The sequence below is a fragment of the Lactuca virosa genome, chromosome 3 (assembly GCF_052849685.1).
Source record: "Lactuca virosa cultivar CGN04683 chromosome 3, Lactuca_virosa_CGN04683_v6, whole genome shotgun sequence".
Classification (NCBI taxonomy): domain Eukaryota; kingdom Viridiplantae; phylum Streptophyta; class Magnoliopsida; order Asterales; family Asteraceae; genus Lactuca; species Lactuca virosa.
In genome coordinates, this window is record NC_136428.1 from 351,920,734 (window position 1) to 351,937,981 (window position 17,248).

The following is a 17,248-nucleotide window of genomic DNA, read 5'->3' on the forward strand; positions in this document are numbered from 1 at the left end:
TCTGAATAGACTCGCCGAGTTGAGCCGCTGACTCGGCTAGTAGCCAGGGTTTTGTCTGAATGAACTGAGTCAGGTGGTGACCCGACGAGTTAGGGGTTAGCTCGTCGAATTGGAGCTTGCTGGGGTTGCCATGAACCGACTGGACTCGACGAGTCTCCTGAGTACACTCGACGAGTCTGGTCAAAGCTGGAGTTGACTTTTGTTGACCTTAGGGTTTGGTTAAGATGAGTGAAAGAGGTCAGGAAGGGTAGAATGGACTTTTACCCATCTGAGAGAGAGCATAGGAAGGGAATAGGATAGCCTTTGAGAGCCATTGTTAATTAGAGGTAATTTCTGTATGTGATTAGGTGGAGGCTAAATCGGTGTTTCGAGGTCGAGATCATCCGAGTTTACCTGAGGTGAGTCTTCTCACTATACATTACCTAGAGTGGTATCTATGTGCAGACCGGAGGGTCTTATGTGTTATGTGTATGTTTGAGATTATGTGAATGCGATATATGTATGCTATATGTTGTATAGACCGGACCGGAGGGTCCAACGACTTATGAGGCTAGAGGGTCCTCGATTAGACCGGACCGGAGGGTCCAACGATTTAGACCAGACCGGAGGGTCCAACGAGCTAGACCGGACCGAAGGGTCCAACGAGCTACGGGACTGGAGGGTTCCGCTGAGACACATCGACCGGGGGGTCGTACCGAGTTATAGCCTCGAGTGGCGTATGTGTTGTATGTGGTATTTTGGGGAACTCACTAAGCTTCGTGCTTACCGTGTTATGTGCTATGTGTTTCAGGTTCTTATCAGAATCGTGGGAAGGCGCCGGCTTGATTGTACACACATCTGAGTTGGAGATATGTCTTTGAAGGATCCTAGAGTTATGATAAACAATTTTGAAATGTGTTGATAAATTGATACTTGTAATTTTTGAGAAAATGTGACATGTGATTTATTGTATTTTAAAATGAAAATTTTGATTTGAAAATTTACGTCGTTACATAATATTTATATCCTTACCTCTCTATGTGTGTGTGTGCGTCTATATATATATATATATATATATATATATATATATATATATATATATATATATATATATATATATATATATATATATATATATATATATATTATGTATTATGAGTGATGATATGATGTTAAATGATTATTTGTATGATTAGACATAAAACCTTTATAAAAAAACATTGGGGTGGTTTTAATATGACCCGTTTGCTAATTTGAAAAGTCCACATCCGATTTATTTTATTGAAACAATGTCAAATCAACATTTTAGTGAATAAACATGTTCTATGTTATGAGCATGTTTGGCAACAAACGTCATATGTCAAAGAGTTTGGAGCTTTTAGATTAAAAACAAACGTCATATGGGAGTATGAGTTTAAAGTTTCAATCTTAGGAAAAAAAATTCATTATCCAAAAACTATTTGAAATAACGTTTAAAGAAAAGTTTCATCCTATTATAACAAAATTACTAGGATACCCTTCATATATCCTTTTATGTAACTTTACAAATTTAAATGGTTTACAATTAATTTTTTCCAACACTTCTATTTAAATAAAGCTACAACTTCCACCTCCAAATAAAGGCTACAATAGATATTTTAGCTAAACATGCCCTATATATTTTATTAGTGATCTTAGGTACATATGTGCATATGTATTATATCTGATGTGTTGATCTGGTATAGACTCACTTATGATCATCAGTAGTCCATCAACCAATGAACTCAGTTGTAGATTATAGACTCACAAATATGTTTTTCCAAAACTACAAGACCTTTCTCGCCATCCGTTTATGAAACCATGACACCTTCATGACGGGACTCATGTTTGACCCATATTACACATTCATAAATGTCATCCATGTCCATAAAATTTTCAGGGTGTTAGGTCATAAATTGTGGTTTATACTTTGCTTTTCTTAAGTTATTAGAGTTCTTGGTCTAGGACAGAAAACGCCATGTTTTGGTGTTGTTTGGACCAAAATCACATGTGATTTCGGTTAGGCCTTATATTGTTTTGTTTGGGTTTTGGGTTGGGCCTTGGTTATTAGGTTTAGGTATAAATAGTGTTATTTAGGCCTTGTAAAGTGAGTTGGACGTTCAAGGGGGCTGCCATATGCTTGGGACGAGAGTTGGAGAGATCTAGAGGGAAAACAGTGTGTAATCGGAATCTTGTATACCGGACGATTAATCAATATATCGTGTGCATTGAAGATTAATTATCTTGTTCTTATTCATCTTATATCTTGCATTATTAACTTGATTGGGATTCCGCACCATCAAAGTGAATCCGATTGCTACGTAGGAGAATTCGGGACTTACAAGTGGTATCAGAGCTTGGATCGGTATCAATCGGGTTATTGCAAACGGTTTTTCTTGGAGTTTCTTGGTGTTTTTGATTTATAGTTTTATGAATTTTTTACCATTGTTCTTCGTGTTCTTCATATTTTTGATGTTTTGATCGAGTTTGATTTTAAAAATTAAAATTTTCGTGTTTTTGGCAAGTTTTGGGTGATTTTTGGCCAAATTTTGCAAAATCTCAGTGAGATCCTCGGTCTCGGTCAAACCGTAGGCGGGCATAGCGTTTCGGAAGCTCAGCAGCGATTTCGGACGGAGGCGAGGTTTACGGTGCGAGGCGAGGGTTCACGGGTGAAGTTCTCGGAGCGAAGGTTCTCGGTTCGTCTCGTTCTCGGGTGCGTTCTCGGTCCGACGTCACGCCTGTTCTCGGTCCTCTCTTCTCGGCCACGTGATTTCGGATTTCCAGCTTCTCGGATTCGGATATTCAGCCTCGCAATCTCAGCTAGAATTTCGGAATTTCCATATTTTGGCTTGTTTTTTATCAAATTGCCATATTTTCAATCAAATACCTTCGTTTTTGGAATTAAAGCTTCGTATTTGGTCAAAAAGCCACGTATTTAGTCAAATACGCTCGTTTTTGGTCAAATACTCTCGGTTTTGGTCTAGAAATTTTTGTTTTCGGTTTAGAAACTTTTGTTTTCGGTCAAGGTTATTCTTTTTGGACAAAGAATTTTGCCTTTCACCTTTGAATTTCAAAGTTGACTTTTGACCTTCAAGTTTGACCTTTGACCTTTAACTTTGACTTTCTCGTTTAACTTTCAAGTTTTCACGTTTAACTTTTAAGTTTGACTTTCAAGTCTGACTTTCAATTTTGACTTTTAGGTTTGACTTTCAAGTTTGACTTTCAAGTTTGACTTTCAAGGTTTCAAGTCAAAGGAAATTATTTTTCTTGGTTTCACAGTCAGTTCTATTTTTGGTAAATTACTCTTTTTGGTGAATAATGAGTTCTTCAATCACCAAGGTTAATGAAACTTCTTGTTCTCAAGCCTATAGTGATACAATTAAATTTCTTCGTGATCAAATTGATATATTACGTAGAGAAAATGAGGACCTTAAATATGAAGGATATACTATCAAAAAGGACCAAAAACCCTTAAAAATCAATTAGAGGCCAAAACCAAGGACTTTAGAAAACTTCAAGCAGAATATAGCGATAAATGTGAACATTATGATTATGCTCAAGTTAAAGTTATTGAATTAACTGTCGAACTTGATGCATTAAAAGCTAAATATAAAGATGCTGAATTTAACTTTAAGAAATTTGACGTGTCAAGTGAGGTAGTTGTGTCCATGATAGAAAAACAATTAAGATTTAAAGATAATCAGAATAAGGGTCTAGGGTATCACAGTGTTCCACCACCCTTCAATGACAACTATACCCCTCCCCTTGAAACCAATGAAATAGAGACACCTTCACAATATGGCCAGCCCCCGGTAACAGATTCAGTTAAGACTGAACAATCTGGTCCAACTGAGAATATTGAGGTGAATGATACTAATGCTTCTACCTCATGTGCAGAGCAGGTCAAAGTGCATGATGGGCATGTGCAGAACATAAATAACTCTTGTTCTACTGAAAATGATTCAAAAATTGTGATAAGGTGAGCGATTCTAATGCTTCTACTTCATGTGCAGATAAAGAAGCAGTGCAAGATAGGAGTGAGCAGATCAAAATCAATTCTGAGTCTGCTGAAAGTGTTTCAAAAGCTTGTGATGATGATACTCCTACTGTGGAAAAACCCAAGCTACAAAAGTCTGTTAAACAATCTGTTAAATGTTCTTGTGCTTGTGCTTGTGGAAGTCCCTTGAAACAAAATTCTTTTGGACAAGGACCAAGTCACAATCTGATTTATATGAAAAGACAGACTTGTTTAAACTATGGGACTCCCGGTCACATTGCTAGAAATTGCCCACATCATTTGTATGTTCCTTACTACAGACAAGGTTGGCAGAACGCGCCAAGAAGGAGATCCTCCAAAAGAAATCATGCGAGGTCACGTTCAAACAATGGTGACTGGAATGCTAAGAAGGGCAAGGATCAAAATCCCAAGGAAAGGAAGGGAATGTATGACAAGAAGCGAAATTCAAAAGATTTTTCTGTTCGACAAAGATCGGTTAGGTCAAAGTCATCCCAAAGATCGGTTTCAAGTTCTAAAGCAAGTGATAAGGCATCCATCTGATCAAACAAGAAATAGGTTAAACCCGACTACAGATGGGTACCAAAGGCTCATACTCCCAAATCATCTAATGATTCTATCATTTCTTCATCTTCTGTGTCTGATAAACAGGATATGTCATGGGAGAGAGTACCTTGCATAGATGATAAAGGTGAACCCAACTTCAAAATGGACTGGGTACCAAAGACCAACTAATCCCGCACTACGTGTCGGAGCAGCTATGGAGGAATATCATCTAACTTTGGTTTGTCGATAGTGGTTGTTCCAGGCACATGATAGAAGACATCTCTCAACTACACAACATTCAAAACTTTAAGTGAGGGTATGTGTCTTTTGCGGGAAAGGAAGAAAGAAGTGGATCACAAATGGGGATTGTACTTAACGATGTGAAGAATTTTTAGATATGTTCTGGAATTAAAACACAGCTAAGGTTGAATGTGTTGTTGCATCTGCGTGCAGTTCTCAGATCATCTGGATGCAACTTCAATTGCTGAATTACGGTTTGAGTTTTCTTCTCGATACTTCTAAGTTTTTCTTAAAATGATTCGTTTTGAAGATAGATTTTTTATTTTTGCGCATTTATTTTATTTTCTTTCTTCCTCATGCACAAATTAAGGGGGGGAAATCAAAATACAAAAAAAGTATTAAAAACAAATCAAAAAAAAAAATTACAAAGATATGTTTTTCTTTCGCAAGTACTTTTGGGAAGTGATATGAAGTTTAGTGCTAAAGGGCAATATGAAATGCGTGTAATACACTGAAGATAAATTGTTTAGACTCTGTGTTTAATGTGTTGGTAGGCACGAAGGGTTCAATAGGACTAGACACAACTGACAATGAAAGGACTTGGCAATGTTAACTCATCTGGACTTAGATAGTTACATTTGGACTGACCATATGACGTTTGGATAGATTGAGCAGTGAGATAAACAAGGGAGCCTACAAGATACATTAAAATTACTTATCATCTAGAACTGTGGCTCAACACTTCTTCGATGTACGGACTTATGTCCTTAATTCTGGTGCTGATAGGGTGACTGGGGGGTTTCTGATAAAGTAGGTCGGTGTGAAATTGTTTTTCTTTCTTATCCTCTCTGTCAGTCATATGTTGCCCCCTTTGCGTGATTGGAAGATCCGACTTGGGACACAACATATGCACTCTATTTCTAAAACTTATCTCTATCTATTTATGTCAGTTATATGATGTCCCATCTGCGTGATCGGAAGATCTGACCTGGGACACAACATATACACCTTCTATCTCTCTATCCTTCTGTCTATGTTAGTCATATGTTATTTCCTCTGCGTGATTGGAAGACATCCGACCTGGGATACAATATATGCATTTCTATATCTAACTTCTCTCTCAAATAATGAGCACTCACCTAAAGTAAAGAGCTCTTTGGAATTCCTTGATTGCCAGGGTATGTCGTGAATTGGGGAACACGTTCTAGTGAACTTAAAATTTGAATTAACTAAAGGTTGTATGTCGATCTTGCTGCTGAATTTAAGTGGACAACAATATCCTTAGTCGTCGTCAGCAAAATGGTCTATTTAGGAATAAGATCACAATGACTTGTCACTTATGATCTGTCCAACTTGTCAATATCCTTTGTGTTTAAGTGGATCACAATATTGGTGATTGACCAGAGTTAAACATATAGGGGTGTGCTGATAAACGATATTGAATTGCTTGACAACTTTGATCCCAAAACTTTATGTTTTGTACATTTTGTATCTTATTTTTGTTTTTGTAAATTTGTTCATATTTTTCCTCTATGCACAAATTTGGGGGGAGAATTAAAAAATTCAAACAAAAATAAAAAAAAAATTAAAAAATCCAAAAATATGTTTATTTCAATTTTATTTTCTTTTCAGGAAATTAAAAATTCAAAAAATATTTTATTTTTAATTTTGAGTGTAGTTTTAATTTTATTTTTATTTCTTAGTTATTTATGTTGTGTGCTAAGTTTATTTTTACTTTTATTTTTTATCTCAAAGTTTCGTTTGTCTTAAAAAGCGAATTCAAAAGGAAGAAGAGACTCAAAGAGAATTAAAAAAAGGAGACTCAAGGAGACTGTATCGAAATTTTCTGAGCAAAGAGAAGAACTTGGAAAGGAGTTGATGGTCATTACACTTCACTCTAATTTTCACAAGGAATTGAAGGATTGAGACTGTACAAATTGTCAGTTAGGCAGTTTCTTTCTAAAATTGTCGTATTTAAGGAATTAAAAGTCTGAAACTGTACAGATGTCATGGCACCAGGGCGATGCACCTCGCAAGGCACGGTTATCGCTGAACGTCTCGCCAAGGGCCAAGTTAACTTGTTTAACTTGAAAAATTGTATTGAGATCTTTGATCTAGGATATACAGGGGCTAACATCAAAACTAGCCACGAGTAGTTCTCCGATACTCAACAAATCATAGTGCGTTCCTCCGTGTTCACACAGATACTGCGAGTAGTCTCCTTCTGAGTCAAGGCTGGGTCCTTGAAAAACTGTGGTGAGAAGGGTCTTAATGATTCTGTGATCCACAGGGACTTTTTAGTCATGATTACTTTTCAAGGCGCAACGGTGATCATTAAAGAATTCTCATTCAAAGGAACAAGAAGTGAAGATTATTTTTCAACATTCAATTTTTCAACCCCAGAAGCAAGGTGAATCTGTAGTTGAAGTTATGTGACAAGTTGCATTGAAGCCTCCTCAATCAATTTGCTGCTATCTATGAACTTGCTGAAATGATCCAGAAGAATCGGTCTCTCTATTATTTTCTCTGAAGATTCTCAAAGCTGCAAGTGCTGATTTTCAAGAATCCTTACAAGAAGCCTCTACACCCAATGTGCGTTCAAAGTCTAATTCTTAAAAGGAAGCCCAACTACTAAAGATGAAGTTATTTATGAAGATTCATATGTTCATCTTGAAGCTGTGAAGAAATCGAAGATAAAAGTTGAAGCCAAGAACAAAGCGAAGATTGACAAGAAAAGAAAGCTACAATCTAAGGGGGGGTTTGTTAGGTCATAAGAAAAGAAAGCTATAAACCAAGGGGGAGATTGTTAGGTCATAAATTATGGTTTATACTTTGCCTTTCTTAAGTTATTAGAGTTCTTGGTCTAGGACAGAAAACGCCATGTTTTGGTGTTGTTTGGACCAAAATCACATGTGATTTCGGTTAGGCCTTATATTGTTTTGTTTGGGTTTTGGGTTGGACCTTGATTATTAGGTTTAGGTATAAATAGTGTTATTTAGGCCTTGTAAAGTGAGTTGGACGTTCAAGGGGGATGTCATATGCTTGGGATGAGAGTTGGAGAGATCTAGAGAGAAAACAATGTGTAATCGGAATCTTGTATACCGGACGATTAATCAATATATCGTGTGCATTGAAGATTAATTATCTTGTTCTTATTCATCTTATATCTTGCATTATTCACTTGATTGGGATTCCGCACCATCAAAGTGAATCTGATTGATACGTAGGAGAATTCGGGACTTATACAGGGTCTCAAAATAAGCTCTCTGCCTTTTCTCGTATCTTTTCGAGAACTATTTATGAAACTTCTCTCGAATGTCTTCCCGTGTGAGTTCAACGATATAGCAGTACAAACTAAAAGCTTGTTTACCCTTCTCTAGTGGTTCCTCCTTGCTCACTAGTTGACCAGTGGCGAATCTAGAACCGAAAACTATGTGGTTCCTTGTGTAAGTTAAACCGATAAAAAATGAGAGAGTAAATAATAATAATGGTGGTCCGGCGCCTGCTGGTGGGGGCGACGGTGGGCAAGGGGCGATGATCCAACTACGGATGACGTAGGGAGGAACTAGTGGCCGGTGGGAGCAATCAACAGGGCGACATTGTATGATGCTTCAGATATTTTGATCACGCCTTAGGCCAAACGACGTTTCAAATTTCAATCCTTTTTTATATTTTTTTCTTTTTTTGCTTAAGAGTAAATTACACGAATGGTCCCTATGGTTTGGGGTAATTTGCACGCTTAGTCCCTAACTTATTTTTTTAACTCGGAAGGTCCCTACTATTTGTTTTTGTTACGCGCTTGGTCTCTACTGTTTGTTTTTGTTATGCGTTTGGTCTCTTTTTTACCTAAAAAGACTATTATTTAAATAGGAAAAAATGGTGGGGTGGATAAGGTAAGGTGAATGGGATGGGTTTGGGGTGTGTTTATTTAAATAAATTAAAAAATCAAGGGCAAAATAGTCTTTTTAGGTAAGACAGGGACCAAGCGCATTACAAAAAACAAACAATGGGGACCTTCCGAGTTAAAAAAATAAGATAGGGACCAAACGCGCAAATTATCCTAAACCATAGGGATCATTCGTGTAATTTACTCTTTGCGTAATTTTAAATAGATCGGGTTGTTACCTAATGATTAAAGTTTAAGTTGATCGAGACATTTAGCTATTTTAAGTGGATTAAGACATACCTTTATATTTTAAGTTGATTGAGACATTGAGCTATTCTAAGGTATGTCCTTTAAAAACTATAAGGTTCCTATTTTTTTTCATTCATACTTTATACCGATTAAAATGTAAAGAATATATATTCAGTTCTTGTTTCAAATTAAAACCTACAAATTTGGCAATTGCTACCTGTTCTAACCTCACCTCTGCATATCACCACCCTGAAAGTTAACGAACAAAAGATCCATAAACCACAGAACTTACTAGTAATCTAAGTTGAAGAAGATCGTTCCTCACAAACACAGAAGTTCGAACCCAATATTTGAAATTCCATCTAGACGTTTGTTCGTTCGAGTTGATCTTGTAGTTGTCGAAGCATATTCAACAGCTCCGATCTCTCCATTTTCGCATTTCCAGGAATCACAAGTGGAAGATGTCTTGAAGGGATGATATTTCCTTAAAATGGTTGACATTCCATTGACCGATGTTCGTCGTTACCCCATATGGATCTAAATGAAGGGTGGAACTCATGACGATGCTTTTCATTATACTCGTTTACTGAATCTGCGTTTTTCTTTGTTGAAATTTGAATGTCGGTCCCATCAAAAGAAGAGACACTTCCCTTGTACTCGTAGCTTGTTCCACCGAATCTAGTATTGTATTGAGTTAAGGTCTTTGTATGCGTCCACTGACTCAGCCATCCCCTCACCCAAAAGCATCATCTGTTAGTTATAGCCAATGGTGGGTTTGATTATCCCTAGCCATAACCCTGTTTCGAAACCACGAACTTCACATTCTATTGGTCAAGTGTCTTCCATGAAAGTATGGTCGAACAAGATGAACCATTTGATGTCGTCGGCGCGCCGCAGCTTTCCCGTGATTGCACGAGACTTTAGTGAATTTAGGGTTGATGACTTTTTGAGGGAATTGGGGGTGGGGGTTGTTGTTTTTAACTTATTAATCTTAAAGTAACGTGGAAAATGTTAGTTTGGGGTCTAGCTCCTATTTATCATAACAGCTAAAACTAAGAATCTACTGATTGATTAAATGTGTAAATTCATCGATATTTCAATGTCAAAAACCCAATAAATAATTCTTTTTAACTATTTAAAATAAATTTAACATTTATTTTAAATGAAACGGAGTGTGTTTACAATTAATTTATTTAATAACTTGTTTTTTGTTTGATTAAAGCCTAGTTTTATAAAATAATATTTTTTTTTATTGTCAACTTAATTATATTTATTTTCTATTTACACCTAACGAATAAACATGTCTGCACAATCCCACCCCGGCTATTGTGTAGTTCCCAAGTCTATCCAATTCCTTCATCCAAATGGCCGCGAAAACTAACGAATAACCACCAATCTGCACAATCGACTTAATTTCCAATGGCTTCATCTTCTTCGCCTATAATTCAACCCCTCTTCTCCAACAACAACAACAGCTGCATTTCGTCTCTCAATGCCTCCACCTCCACCTCTTACTTCTCATTTCCATCTTCCGTTAGGAATTTCTTCAACAAAAAGAAGTTCGCCACCACTATCACAGCCATGGCACAACCACAAAGGAGCGCAATGCAGTATAATCAAGTTGGGGATTCCAATCTTGTAGTCAGTGAAATTACTTTCGGCACTGTGAGTTCCTTATTTTTTTCATAAAATTTCCCAATTCTCCTTCTTCCTACAGTTTCTATGAACCTAACTCTCGTTCAGGTATTCTTGTGGGTTATCAATGTATCTGCATTTTTGTATTTGCCCTAGAAATTTTAGTTTTGACATCTGGGGATACAAAACTTCGTCTGTAGTTCCTTCTTTTTCATCAAAATATTCAGTTCGCATTGCTTTCTTTCGTTTTTATGAACTTAAATCCCATTCAAATGTGGTTTTCAGCGTATATCCGTAGACAATTGATTCTTGCAAGTGTTCAGCTTATATATATATTGGAATTAAATTCTTTTCTTTCTGATAATTGCTATTTCATGCTAAATCTCCAGATGACATTTGGGGAACAGAACACCGAGAAGGAGGCTCATGAAATGCTCTCCTACGCAGTGGAACATGGGATTAATACTCTAGACACTGCAGAAATGGTAAGAAATAATCATTCAGTAGTTATATGATTTTCGGATCTTCCTTCTCAAGTGATTATTTGACTAATTTGAACTGCTACATGCTTTCAAAGTATCCAATTCCAATGAAGAAGGAGACACAAGGACTAACAGATGTTTATATTGGAAAGTGGCTGAAATCTCGACCTCGTGACCAAGTATACTTTTCTCTATTTTCAGTCTCTTTGTATCATTATTTTAATAACACAATCTTTTAAAAAGTTTTACGATTTTAATTTTATCAAAGTTTTGTTTTCTAGAAGTCACTAGAATCGTATTTGGGTTTTAATAACCTGTTAAAATAATTAAGTTTTTACTATAATTGTATGTGGGTTTTAAAAACCTTTTAATAAGATTAATTTTTAACTTTTGTATATAAAAACTTCAATAACTATAATTAAATCAATGTATAGAACATTCGATTATTGAGTTTCATATTTTTAAGTTTTCTTATTGAGTTTCATTCCATTATCTTATAATGTTGTTTATTTCCACTTTGGGCATTTGTATATTTCAGATTATATTAGCCACTAAAGTGTCTGGATACTCAGATAGATTAAGTTACATAAGAGACAATGCAGAAGTTCTTAGGGTTGATACTGCAAATATTAAAGAAAGTGTGGAGAAAAGCTTGAAACGTTTGAATACTGATTACATTGACTTATTACAAATTCATTGGTTAGTTTCCTATATATTCCTCCTACTATAGAAATGTATAGAAAAAGTTCTATACATGCATTATAAAAATATTACACATACATCTATAGAAATATAACACATATATGCATTGGAATAGCTTTCCCATATATATTACATACAAAACATCATACTAAAAATGCATAATTTTTAAAGTTGAAGGACCAAATTGTACAAATGAATCATTAACAAAGTAACCAATAGATATGCTTTGTGCTTATGAAATGCATACATGTGAACACTCTGTAAATCTTAATGAAACATTAGGGAACTAATGTTTATTTACTTAAATATTTCCTCAAGTCTTATATGGATTACAATATAGGGAATTTCACATGTTTTTACAAATTTGCCCTTATTATTATTATTTTTTTTCTCTCCAGGCCAGATCGATATGTGGGATTGTTTGGTGAGTTCTTTTATGATCCTTCCAAATGGAGGCAAAGTGTGCCATTTATTGAACAACTTAGAGCCTTTCAAGAACTCATTAATGAAGGAAAGGTAATGAATAAATGATACACTTTCTTTATTTCACTTTCACTTTATAGATTTTTGAATCAAAACTACTACTTGGGTCTCTTTTTTTTTGTAATCTTTTTTAATAATTAGTTATTTGTATGTGTAGGTGAGGTACATTGGTGTTTCAAATGAAACTTCATATGGAGTAATGGAATTCATTAATGCTGCAAAAGCTGAAGGACTTCCAAAGATTGTTAGCATTCAAAACAGTTATAGTTTGTTAGTAAGATGCAAGTTTGAAGGTAGTTTGTTGACTTTTAATTTATTGTTATTACTTTGATTGATTATTTTTGTTTGTTGGATTTGTTAGAAGTTGGCTGGAATTGGAATTTAATTCCATTCCAACGTTTGATTGCAAATGACTATGGAATTTACTAATTCCTACAATTTTCTTTCTATAAACTCATGGAATTCAATTTACTAGTATTTGATAAAAGTTTCGGGAACAAGAAATCTAAAGAGGGCAAATCTGTCATTTGTCATTATCTACACTATAAACCCTGTCACAGATTTACAAAACCAAACAAAAACATACAAAGGAATGGAAATAAATTCCATTCCATATCCTACCTTTTCAATTTCTTCAAATTCCAATTCCAAAATCATTTTTCTTTTTTTTTTTTGATTTTTGCAGTTGATCTTGTTGAAGTATGTCATCCATATAACTGCAATGTTGGTTTACTTTGTTATTCTCCATTGGCTGGTGGATCTTTAACTGGAAAGTATTTGGATTCTGAATCTGAAGCTTCTAAAAAAGGAAGGCTTCAGCTTTTCCCTGGATACATGGAAAGATACAATAAATCCATTTCAAAGGTATTTTTCTTCATCATTTTAACTTTTATTATATTATTTTCATTCGACAATTCTTTCTTTACCCATAATACCTATTATTTCTTTAACTATTATTTCACTTTCCTTTCAGGAGTACAAACATGTCAAATTTACCTAATTGCCCATTATCATCATTGCAATCAAAATTTGTGATATTTACAAAAGTCCATAATTTTCTTCTTGTCTTCACGTAGGCTGTGTTTGTTACACGAGACATGGATTAGAAGGCGTTGGACAAGCTTTCTAGGACTATTTTGATGATGAGGATGAGGAGGGTATATACGTCTTTTTTACCAGCAAGAGATCAAGAGTGGGTCCATGTCTATCTTGTTCCACCTTTTTGGGCGGGACAAAGATTGCAAATTGCAATTTTGTTCCCGCCCAAGAAAGGTGTGGCACATACTCACTCTCGATCTCTTGTCTTTTAAAAAAGACGGAAATACCCTCCTCATTTGGATCAACAAAATAGCTCTAGAAAGCTTGTTTAGTCCCATCCAGGCTAGTCACGGGTAACAAGCGTAGACTAAGGTTATGTTTGGCGTACTAGCTGAAAAGCTAGTTGTTCAATACAAAGCTAGTTGGTAGCTGAAAAGCTAACTGATAAAAAAATAATGTTTGGTAAAACTAGCTGAAAAATATAAAACGACATAAAAGGACATTTAAAAGAATCTAATTAAGGGGTATATTTGCAAAATTTTAAAAAAACTCATAAAAAGCTAGTCTAAGTAGCTTTTTAAAAAGCTAGCTTATAAGCTACTTTTTGGTTTGCCATATATGACAATTTAAAAAAAAAACTCGAAAAATCAGCTAGTTGTGGTTTGCCAAACACAGCCTAAGGGTAAATATTTTACAAATAGTAGAAAAAATTTCATACACTATGTCTAAGATATTACATTTATGCCTTATTTTTTTTTTTTTATAAAAAATCAAGTCTACTACAAATTCGGTTTATTTGATATTTTCTAGTTTCTATTATATTATATAGGAAGCTACGACACAATACATTGAAGTCGCGAAGAAACACGGTTTAAGTCCGGTTGAGCTGGCACTTGGATTTGTGAGAGATCGTCCATTCATGACAAGCACAATCATTGGTGCAACATCCGTTGAACAATTAAAAGAAGATATTGATGCTTTTTTAACAACTCAGAGACCTTTATCACCCGATGTCATGACAGATATCGAAACTATCTTCAAGAGATACAAAGACCCAACAACTTTTTAGACTTCAAGGCTTTATTTTTTGTCACCTTTTCGGATTAATTGTTGAGATTTTGTTGTGATATAGGTTTGTAAATGTCTTATTTGATTCTTTTAACCGTTGTGTAAGTACAAAAGTGATTAACCAAAATTGTCATTTAAGTTAATCTCAAAATTAGTCTTTGTACTTTTAAATGTTTGGAGAATCTACCCAGTTTAATATGGGTTAAAGAAAAGAAATATCAATTAATGTACTTCTATATATTTGTGTATTACAAGTATTCTACTTTCGTTTCTTTTTGTTACAACATTATAATTCCGATTTTTTTTTTCTTATTAAGGTATCATTTTCCAAATTATAATATTTTACTTGAGTCCTCCGGAGCCATGTTAAATCTTTGTGTCGTTTTATCTTTTTTTTTTTTTTTGGTTTCTTGTCTAACAAAATATAGCAACTAGACTTGTTTTAATTATTGTTATGTTTTAGTTTCATTTTAATTTTTATGTAATATTTTTATATACTTTGAATTAATAAAATATTTCCTTTTTTATTATTTATCCTATTAGTATAATTAGATTATAATTGTTATATATTCATTTAAATTAGTAGTGAAAGGTGATGTGTGACCTTATTTTCTAAGGTCAAGGGAAGTGATGGAAAATAGAAGAAAATAATGTGAGGCTGAATTGAAATTGTAAAATAGGAGGAAAATAATGAGTCTTATTATTACTTCCAAGTACCTACAACGTTGTCAAAATGACCAATCCCTCTTACACTTGCTGAAAATAAAAGGTTTTAGTTACAATATGAGTAGAGAAATTAAATATCCTCCTACCTTTTGTTTCTATTTTTATTCCTATCTATTTAAGATAATGACAAGCATACAAATTTAACATTTCAATCAAATTTAAATTAAATTTAACGACACTTGTCACCATCTAAAATAGGTAGGAGGATATTTAATTTCTATGATGTATAGACCAATTAGTGATCATATAAGGACTGATATAGTTTTGAACTGTTTTATACTGCTTTTTTAAATACTTATAAATTATAATTGCCGTTCAAAAAAGGAAAAACTTATAAATTGTAACACTGCTTTTATATTGTTGGGGTCAGAAAACTCTTCTATTAAACACGAAAATAGAATTACAATAGGAGGAGCAACTCTCACACTCAACTATTACAAAAAACCAACCTTCTCACTAACACTCTCACTCTAAGTGTTATACTATCTGTTTCTCTGTGTTTTTGGGATGCATACAACTGAAGAATGAAGTCTCTATTTATAGTCTTGGCAGCCACCATTGTAGTTGCGTATATTAATTGTGTTCATCATAGGGTGGGAAGAAAAACTTGTCCCGTAGGTTTCATTTTGTCAACAATGATGGCTACTGTAGCTTTGGAGGCTTTGGAGGCTGGAACACAACAAATCTCCCCCTCCAGTCTCCGTCCAACAATCCTCATCCCAACTATGTCAGCACATAGTCTGTGTTTCTCTTGTGTCACCACCTTTGTCAACATGTCTGCAGGATTGTTATTGGTGTTGATCTTTAACAACTTCAATTCTCGTCCCTCAATTGCTTCTCTAAGCCAGTGATAACGTATATCAATATGTTTTGTACGGGAATGGTACATCGAGTTCTTACTCAGGTCCATAGCACTCTGACTATCGCAATGAATGATGTAATCTTCTTGTGGAAAGCCTAATTCTTGAAGAAACCGTTTCATCCATATAAGCTCCTTCCCAGCTTCAACGGCAGCAATATACTCGGCTTCTGTTGTTGACAGTGCGACACACTTCTGTAACTTGGATTGCCACGAGATAGCTCCCCCTGCCAAAGTAAAAATGTAACTTGATGTAGATTTCCTATTATCAAGATCTCCTGCCATATCGGCATCTGTATAACCTTCCACGATTGGCTTTGCTCCCCCGTAGCATAAACATAGTTTCGAACTACCCTTCAGGTATCGAAGTATCCATTTGACTGCTTCCCAATGTTGTTTTCCTGGATTAGCTAGATATCTACTCACAACACCGACAGCATGAGCAATATCTGGTCTTGTACACACCATTGCATACATAAGACTTCCTACGGCTGAGGAATAGGGGACTGCCTTCATCTCTTCCTTTTCTTTCTCAGAAGATGGATAATTTTTCTTACTCAACTTGAAGTGGTTAGCCAAGGGCGTACCAACGGGCTTGGCATTTTCCATGTTGAACCTTTTGATCACACGTTCAACATACTCTTCCTGTGATAAGAACAATTTTCTTGATTTTCTATCACGGATAATTTTCATGCCCAATATCTGTTGTGCTTGGCCTAAGTCTTTCATATCAAAGAACTTAGACAAATCCTTCTTCAAGTTGTTGATCATCATTGCATCTTGGCCCACTATCAACATATCATCCACGTAGAGCAAAAGGATGACAAATTTCCTATCTGGAAACTTCTTCAGATAGACACAATGGTCTGCAACAGTTCTCTTGTACTCATGATTCATCATAAATGAATCAAACTTCTTGTACCACTGCCTTGGGGCTTGCTTAAGACCATAAAGGCTCTTCTTTAATTTACAGACGATATGCTCTTTCTTTGGGACTTTAAAGCCATCAGGTTGCTCCATGTATATTTCTTCATCCAAATCACCATGGAGAAAGGCTGTTTTCACATCCATCTGCTCAAGTTCAAGATCTAGACTGGCAACTAATCCGAGTACAACTCGAATAGACATCATCTTCACAACTGGCGAAAAAAATTCATCAAAGTCGATTCCTTCTTTTTGTTGGAAACCTTTGACAACGAGTCTCGCCTTATACTTCATAGTATTTCCCTTGCCGTCTTTCTTCAACTTGAAAACCCACTTGTTTTTCAAGGCTTTCTTTCCTTTGGGGAGGTTTACCAACTCATATGTTTGATTCTTCTGCA

General features: G+C 35.2%; 1 protein-coding gene across 1 annotated transcript; it reads left to right on the forward strand.

Moving 5' to 3' along the window:
* The first annotated feature begins 10,245 nt into the window (after nt 1-10,245).
* On the forward strand, nt 10,246-14,577 carry LOC145167566 (uncharacterized). The gene is made up of 8 exons (XM_079086782.1): nt 10,246-10,598; nt 10,958-11,053; nt 11,146-11,229; nt 11,589-11,749; nt 12,151-12,268; nt 12,393-12,528; nt 12,921-13,099; nt 14,103-14,577. The coding sequence occupies exons 1-8, from the start codon at nt 10,353-10,355 to the stop codon at nt 14,340-14,342; spliced, it is 1,260 nt and encodes a 419-aa protein (XP_078942908.1). The 5' UTR covers nt 10,246-10,352; the 3' UTR covers nt 14,343-14,577.
* Nucleotides 14,578-17,248: the final 2,671 nt, after the last annotated feature.

Coding starts and splice junctions, on each gene's coding strand:
- LOC145167566 (XM_079086782.1), top strand. CDS start 10,353: ATGGCTTCATCTTCTTCGCCTATAATTCAACCCCTCTTCTCCAACAAC. Junction 10,599..10,957: donor GTGAAATTACTTTCGGCACT/GTGAGTTCCTTA, acceptor CTAAATCTCCAG/ATGACATTTGGGGAACAGAA. Junction 13,100..14,102: donor ACAATAAATCCATTTCAAAG/GTATTTTTCTTC, acceptor TATATTATATAG/GAAGCTACGACACAATACAT.